The 8,469-nt window shown below is 34.3% G+C and overlaps 1 protein-coding gene across 1 annotated transcript; it reads left to right on the top strand.

The window, feature by feature from the left end:
• Nucleotides 1-320: 320 nt before the first annotated feature.
• Nucleotides 321-8,469, top strand: LOC134238552 (F-box/WD repeat-containing protein 4-like). The gene is made up of 9 exons (XM_062720674.1): nt 321-666; nt 943-1,029; nt 1,289-1,471; nt 1,903-2,035; nt 2,211-2,320; nt 2,482-2,547; nt 2,637-2,777; nt 6,854-6,992; nt 7,301-8,469. The coding sequence occupies exons 1-9, from the start codon at nt 440-442 to the stop codon at nt 7,415-7,417; spliced, it is 1,203 nt and encodes a 400-aa protein (XP_062576658.1). The 5' UTR covers nt 321-439; the 3' UTR covers nt 7,418-8,469.

Raw genomic sequence — 8,469 nt, 5'->3', positions numbered from 1 at the left:
TAGTTTTAGTTAGTATAAACTATCATATATATAGTTTTTTTTTTTTAGAGATAACTTTACCTCATATAGTTTATTGCCTGATCAGAATAACCATCACACTCATCGACTACAGTGATGTAGTTTTTTTTTTAATCTAAACATTTCTCAATTGAAAACGAAATATATACTTTTAATAATCAATGAAAATAATTTTAGACGATGATTTTTATACAAACCGGGGATATTCCGGATGATTTTCTTCCATCAGATCATGGTTTCTTTTATTTACTAGTCTTTTAAACGCTTTATACAGTGCACCGTAGTGCATATATTCAAGATCCATTTCTACATTGATAAAAATAATCCTGATGGCAACTTGGTTATTTCACAATCTTTAAAATGCGAAATCCTGTTGAAAAAGACATAATTTGTTGGTGTTTTACACATATTTTCTTTAAAAATGATTGGTACCGCAAATGAATCGGATGAAAAGGAATTAAACAAGAGGATCATAAACTTTTGTGAACTTCCAGATGATGTGTTGTTTTCAATTTTTAGACACTTGGACATCAAGTCCCTGTCCATCTTATGTCGCGTTTGTTGCAGATTGAAAGATTTGCTTAGAAGCGATCATGCTTGGATGATCTTTTCTCAACATTTCAATGTCATTCATATTGAGGAAGATGTGTGAGTTGAACATTTCTTGGCTTATGCCATTAAAACAAAATACAATATCTTAATTCATTAATTTTTGACATCTGACAAAATGACAACTGTGAAAAAAAATTCAAGCAGGGGTGTGCACAAAATTTTGGTAGGTTTTAGGCAAATAAGAACAAATGTTTTTAACTATATTATAAGTTATCAATAAAGGTAAAGTTTCATTCACCATTTGAAGCGAAGAAGTATGCTGAAAGTGAATTTTCATTATGACCACAGTAATGTATAAGTATGTGATTGTAGTCTTCCTCTGAAAGAGAAATTCAGGATTTCCCACAACAGAGAAAAGGGAGCCTACCAGGAGTCACTACTTGCCAACTTTTCCAAAAGGTAGAGGAAGTATGATGTTTTTAAGCTGAATTACATGTATTATGCCTAGTATTGCAAAAAATCACACAGCGTGGTTTCTAAGTTTATTGTCTTAATTTATTTTGTTTTAATTAAATCTAAAAAGCTTTGAAATTAAGAAAAGCTGTTTTTTTTCATATTAAAGATTCTTTATAGGAAAATGATTATGAAATAGTTTTATATATTATTTAATAAAATTTAGGTAGTTAAACAATGTTAAATCAAAAAGCGTGTATTTCAGACAAATGCCATGGATGCAGTATCATAATGGGAACCTATGGGTCTCATCCAAGAATGAGATTCAGTCCTTTAGCCCAGGCAGGGGCAAACAATCAAGGGTCAATAAAAAGAATAATCCATACAAACTTCAGAGAGATGTAACAAAATTTGTCAATAAAGAAGGCAGGATAGTTAGCGGATGTTTGTAAGTCTTATCAGTGTTGTTTGTTCATAGTTCTTTACCATTTTGAACATTTAATTCCTTTTCCGTAACTTCAGTTCAGATAAGCCATATCATGAAAGAGGATATATGTGTTTATTTAAGGATATGTTGGTACATTTACATTATAACACAATGTCCTGCTCTCTGATTGCATCATTTGTAGGAAATAGACTAAACAATACTGTAAGAATTTGTTTGCAGGAAAATTGAACATATTGGTAACATTTAATGATTGTGATATACATGTATGTATTTTGTTATATTAATGGATCAGTGATAAAATTTGACAAATGCACTTCAAACCATAAACCTTAACCCAACTGATTGCAGTTTTGCATCTCTGGCTTTCTTATCTTTGCCTGTTTAAATGTCTACAATTGTTTGAAGACACTTTTAATTGTTTTTGATTGCAGGGATGGCAGCATTCATATATGGGAAGAAGGGGGTACTCATACAGTGGTGGAGAAGGCCCACCCTATAGACACACAGGCTGTGGACTGTCATAACAATATCCTGGTCTCTGGCTCAAGGGATGCAACTCTAAAGGCATGTTAATTCAAATGACCACAGCAAATACAAATTATTAAGTGTTTATATTAAACAACACGAAAAACCATAAACTTTGTCTTCAGAAATGTGCATTGAATAATAAAATCATTAGCATGATAAATGTATATCTACCAATGTGATGTAATGACCTGTTTATTTTTGCCATGTGTAGGTATTTGAGCTCCAGTTAGATAATTACAGTGGAATCATTGGAGTGGAGGAGAAATGCTGCTTCCCTGTTGGGGACAGGGTCTGGTCTCTCACCCTCTCTCAGTGTGGCAGGTAGTTTTTTAAACTAATTTTACAGTTGTTGAAGCACAATTTTTTTTAAAAAAAAATAGGTAATTGTGATTCAAATTCCTTTGGAAACATTTAAAATACGTATTCAGAGGAATAACTCTAGTCATATGGATGAACGATTCACCTAAAAAAATGTCTTTCAGCTTTTGTGCATGTGGAACAGCATTTTGTGAAGGAGATGCCCCAATATCTTTGGTGGATTTAAATAAGTATGTACAGAAACTTCACACATTTATTAACAGCATATCATAAGTTTATGAAATCCATTGTACCATCGTAAATCTGTGTTTGATTTCAGAAAGTGTGCAGTTGGCCAATTAGGCACACAACACAAGATTGGAGCAGGTGTCTTAGACCTGCACTATGAGAATGAAAACACATTGCTGAGTTGCGGATATGACACTTTTGTACACATGTGGGACCTTAGAATCAACACAAGGTGAGATCTAGCCAAAACTTTTTCAGGTCATTTTGACCATTTTAGACTCCTTATTGAGTATATATTTGTCAATTACAAAGATAACATTGAATTTTTAGGTCACCTGAGTAACTCTGGTGACCTATTGCTATCCGTTTTCGTCCGTCGTCGTCCGTTGTGCATCGTGTGTTAACATTTGAACATTTTCAGCTTCTTCTCTGAAACCACTGAACCAATTTCAACCAAATTTGGTATACAGTATTTATGGGTGAAGGGGAACAAATATTGTAAATTTCATGTTCCCGGCCCCCCTTGGACCTGAGGGGTGGGGCCAAAACCACGAAAATTATTGCAATCTTTAAAAATCTTTTTCTTTACTCCTGGACATCAAGCAGGCAAACTGTTGGCATGAATGTAATGAGCATTGAGTCCTCTACCAAAATTATGAAATTCATGGCCCCAGGGTCAGGGGTTCTAGTGCTAGGGCGGGGCTTTAAAGATTATATAGTGAAAATGCATTATTTCTTTGAAAATCTTCTTCTCTGCTCCTTGGTATTAAATAAACTAATTAAGTACATAGTTATGATGAGCAAGAGTGCCTCTTCCAAAATTGTGAATTTTATGGCCCCGGGGTCAGGGGTTCTGGTGTAAGGGTGGGGCTCTATTGATTATATAGTGAAAATGCATTTATTCTTTGTAAATCTTCTTCTCTGCTCCTGGGTATAAAATAAACTAATTAAGTACATAGTTACGATGAGCAAGAGTGCCTCTTCCAAAATCGTGAATTTTATGGCCCCAGGGTCAGGGGTTCTGGTGTTAGGGCAGGGCTCTATTGATTATATAGTGAAAATGCATTACATCTTTGAAAATCTTCTTCTCTGCTCCTAGGTATTAAATAAACTAATTAAGTACATAGTTATGATGAGCAAGAGTGCGTCTTCCAAAATTGTGAATTTTATGGCCCCAGGGTCAGGGGTTCTGGTGTTAGGGCGGGGCTCTATTGATTATATAGTGAAAATGCATTTATTCTTTGAAAATCTTCTTCTCTGCTTTTGAGTATTAAATAAACTAACTAAGCACATCGTTATGATGAGCAAGAGTGCCTCTTCTAAGATTGTGAATTTTATGGCCCCAGGGTCAGGGGTTCTGGTGTTAGGACGGGGCTCTATTGATCATATAGTGAAAATGCATTAATTCTTTGAAAATCTTCTTCTCTGCTTCTGGGTATTAAATAAACTAACTAAGCACATCGTTATGATGAGCAAGAGTGCCTCTTCTAAAATTGTGAATTTTATGGCCCCAGGGTAAGGGGTTCTGGTGTTAGGGCAGGGCTCTATTGATTATATAGTGAAAATGCATTTATTCTTTGAAAATCTTCTCTGCTTCTGAATATTTAATAAACTAACTAAGCACACAGTTATGATGGGCAAGTGTGCCTTTTCCAAAATTGTGAATTTTATGGCCCCAGGATCAGGGGTTCCGGTGTTAGGACGAGGCTCTATTGATCATATAGTGAAAATGCATTAATTCTTTGAAAATCTTCTTCTCTGCTTCTGGGTTTTTAACAAACTAACTAAGCACATCGTTATGATGAGCAAGAGTGCCTCTTCTAAAATTGTGAATTTTATGGCCCCAGGGTCAGGGGTTCTGGTGTTAGGACAGGGCTCTATTGATTATAAAGTGAAAATGCATTTATTCTTTGAAAATGTTCTTCTCTGCTTCTTCATATTTAATAAACTAACTAAGCACATAGTTATGAAGGACAAGTGTGCCTTTTCCAATATTGTGAATTTTATGGCCCCAGGGTAAGGGGTTCTGGTGTTAGGGCAGGGCTCTATTGATCATATAGTGAAAATGCATTAATTCTTTGAAAATCTTCATCTCTGCTTCTGGGTATTAAGGCTGTCTAAAATTAAAACTATGTTTAACGTCACCCGCGCGCGTAGGTTTATGAGAAATTCGTCTTTGAAAAAAACAAACAATTCGGAATTCCGTATGTCCGTTCCGGTTTGGTTCTACAATTAGCGACTAAATTCTGCTTCCCGTAGTGACAGAAAATATGCTTTGATAGTCGCGGTAAAAAGGCAGTTGGTGTCTTATTAAAGAAAACTAGTGAATTAAAGAGCTTGGGACCATAAATGTAAGTAAAAAATAGATGATTTTATGATTGAAGTTAATGACAAAGTCTAGTTTGTTGATTTTTTTTTCAGTCTTCGAATCACATGTACAGACTGACAGACTCTCAGTTCGTGATTATTGGCTGAACTTTTCATTGTATTTTGGAGACAATCGAAAAACTTTTTTACTGAGTGGAAAGTGTGTCAAAAACCAATATTTATAAACAGTGAAAAGCATCATTTAAATCTTATTTAATTTATTTAATATTAAAAAAAAATTCTGTAAAAATCGAAAGGAACAGTAATGAGTAAGATAATTGATTTCTTCATAATATTCATGTACCAGTACAAATAGCTACAATTTTTGGAAAAGATAATACTTGTCTTAACCATTTGAGCAGGGAAAAGCTTACCGAAGATAGGGCCTTTCAAGTGAAGGAGAGTAAGGAAAGTGGTTTGAGGTATTCCAAGAAGTGAAGAATCATGTCCTTTGTGTGGAATTCAAGGTATTAAAGATAGTCTAACAGCTATCAGTATGGTCCAAATATTAGTATTCACACTTTCAAAACTTAATGCTAGTAGATCTAGTACTAAGAAAAAATACGACATAATTCAATTTGAGGATATTTCAACATGAACAGTTTTAAATATTGTCATCAATAATTTTAATTGTAGATATTGAGCAACTATTTCCACAAGAAGAAGCATTTGCCTCCAGGGTACCATGGACGTGTGGCAATACAAATCCAAAGGACAACTGAGGCCTAGTTAAAAGCCACTTTCCTGCACATTCAGTTTTAGACTACATTTTCGCTAACAATAGCACTCAAACTGATTTACACACTAAGGAAAAACTCTGCTAGGAAAATTAATCTTAGGTGCCATATCAATTAAATGCTCATATTACTTAATTTTAATGTTTTTAATGTACTGAATAGGTTAATTTGAATAAATTCACCTTTGTTTGAAAATTTTGTTTGTTTATTTTTTTCCTCCCTCCCTCATAGGTTTTGAACTTTAGATGTGACGTTAAACGTAGAATTAACTTTAAACAGCCTAAATAAACTAACTAAGCACATCGTTATGATAAGCAAGAGTGCATCTTCTAAAATTGTGAATTTTATGGCCCCAGGGTCAGGGGTTCTGGTGTTAGGGCAGGGCTCTATTGATTGTATAGTGAAAATGCATTATTCTTTGAAAATCTTCTTCTCTGCTTCTGGGTATTAAATAAACTAACTAAGTACATAGTTATGATGAGCAAGAGTGCCTCTTCCAAATTGTGAATTTTATGGCCCCAGGGATGGGGGTTCTGGTGTTAGGGTGGAGCTCTATTGATTATATAGTAAAAATACATTAATTCTTCAAAAATATTTTCCTTTGCTTCTGGGTTTTATGCCAATGATCCAAGTATATATATTTATGATGAAGAAAGGTGCATCTAGCAAAGTGGTTTTTCATGCCCCTGGGTCGGGGGGGGGGGGGGGGTGTTACATAGTCTGAAAATTAAAATTAATGCTTTGAAATCTGCTCTTTGGTATTAATTAACCATTTTATGATAAAATTTGCAAAATTTTGAAATATGTTCCCCCTGGGTCAGGGGTTCCTTTGGAGTGAGGTGCACAACTGGGTATAAAGTGGAAGTGCATTTTCTCTTTGTTACTCTGATCTACCTCTGGGTATTAAGTAAACAGAGTAAGCATGCTAAGTTAATAATTATGATAAGCAATGGTGCCTCTTTCAAAATTGTGAATTGTGAATTTCATGGCCTCTGGTTTAAAACACGAACCAAATTTAATTGTTTGAAGGTTGTTACACAATACTCAGGTGAACTATAAGGCCTGTGGGCCTCTTGTTCAATACGGAACTAATTTCTGAGCCCTTGGGCTTCTCTTTGTTAAATATCATGACAGTATTCACAATGCCTTTAATTTTCTGAGGTATGCATAGCATGTTTAAATTCTGTATAAATCTGTATGACAGTGTCTGTTCCTGGGAACAAAGGTTTGACTCGGCATACTACTGTCTCAAGTCAGATGGTCACATGAACATATTCGCTGGAGCATCGCGGCATGGATTGGTTGATCTGTGGGACAAAAGGCAAACAAAAAAACCTGTCCAGGTAAAGCCTTATTTTTATTCCACCTCTTTATCAAATATTGAAGAAATCTTGAACTCCATTTATATTTTGCTTTTTGGTTCAATATTTGCATTAAAGGAATAAGGGGAAATTTTTTTTTTTTGATCTTGTGGAAAAAAGATTTATTTCACAGATCAATGATATATGCTTGCACTGATGCATTTTATATTTACATGGTTGTTAAATCATGAGAATATTTCTACCAGAAGTAGTTTGAATATTTGAATTTTAAAATTCTCCTTTTACTCACTATATGTTGAAATGTTTTACACTTGATTTTTTTGTTGCAGACCTTTTATATAGGCCGACAGAACAGTCCTGTGTATTCTTTGGCGTTTGACAGTAAAAGACTCTATGCTGCGCTGGACTTACAAGTCAAGACACTAGACTTCAGTTGTTATCAGTGAATCAAGTTATACATTATAATCAACTAACAATTCAAAATACTAGACTTCAGTTGTTATCGGTGAATTAAGTTATCTATACAGTATAATAGACTTACAAGTCAAGACACTAGACTTCAGTTGTTATCAGTGAAATAAGTTATTATTAATACATTATAAATGTATGTTATCTCACTCAGGGTTAATTATATACTCTATGTCCTTGTGGCTGAACTTTTAATATTTCCATTCCTATTTGTCTTCTCTGTGATAATTCTTTGCAAGTTAGGCAAGTTGATTTCTTGATAATTCAATGGGAATGTAAATTTCGCCAATCAGAAGGTGAGCTAAGGAGGCCTAATATGCATGTAAATCTCATGTGCCTGTCTTCGTGTTTGACGTCAGTGAAATTGACATGGGAGGCCTGGTGTAATTTAAGTCTACTAGATTAAATCTTTACAATTTTATTTCACAATGAAATGTAAATATAAGGAATCACTGTCTAGTTTGTTGGGTATGCCAGGGACATCAATGATAGTTTGAAACTTGGGATATTTATCCCACGTTTCCAACTACATGTATTGTTGATGCCCTGGCATCCCTAACAAACAAGACTGTGATTCCTTTAATATATTTTTTGTGTCTCCTGGGTCACACGTGACTTTTTGCTAAGAATTATTGTCCATTGCTGTGCATTGCATGTTATTTTCTGAAAATTATCAGCTTCAGCTGAACTAATTTAAACTGATTTTTGTTTATAATGCTGTATTTGGTGTGTGATCTGCAGGAACAGTGTATGAATACAGTTTAAATGTCCAGCCACATAGGTGGTTTGGTTTTCTGACTACAGTTGGACAGACTTAACAAAGTAATACACATATGAAAATGTTACATTTACATTGAAATACCTTGTCAAATTGGAGTGCTTCAGTCTCCTTATCTTAAATTACAGTACATGCAAGATAAATGCAATTACTCATGTATATTGAAGTTTCAGTTATTTAAGTTGGAAAAATTTTTTTTCTTGATGCAACTTTGTCAAAATATATCTGTTTTAAAATTCAAATAAATCGGTA

The sequence above is a fragment of the Saccostrea cucullata genome, unplaced genomic scaffold, assembly GCF_032062105.1.
Source record: "Saccostrea cucullata isolate Sc308-1 unplaced genomic scaffold, CSIRO_AGI_Scuc_v1 ctg1439, whole genome shotgun sequence".
Lineage (NCBI taxonomy): Eukaryota > Metazoa > Mollusca > Bivalvia > Ostreida > Ostreidae > Saccostrea > Saccostrea cuccullata.
The sequence above is the reverse complement of the archived record's forward strand: the minus strand, read 5'-3'. Positions and strand labels throughout refer to the sequence as shown.

What these genes read in the sequence shown, in the direction of transcription:
- LOC134238552 (XM_062720674.1), top strand. Translation starts at nt 440, where the DNA reads ATGATTGGTACCGCAAATGAATCGGATGAAAAGGAATTAAACAAGAGG. An exon ending in AGGATAGTTAGCGGATGTTT is followed by an intron (nt 1,472 to 1,902) that starts GTAAGTCTTATC and finishes TTTTGATTGCAG; the next exon opens with GGATGGCAGCATTCATATAT. An exon ending in GACCTTAGAATCAACACAAG is followed by an intron (nt 2,778 to 6,853) that starts GTGAGATCTAGC and finishes TCTGTATGACAG; the next exon opens with TGTCTGTTCCTGGGAACAAA.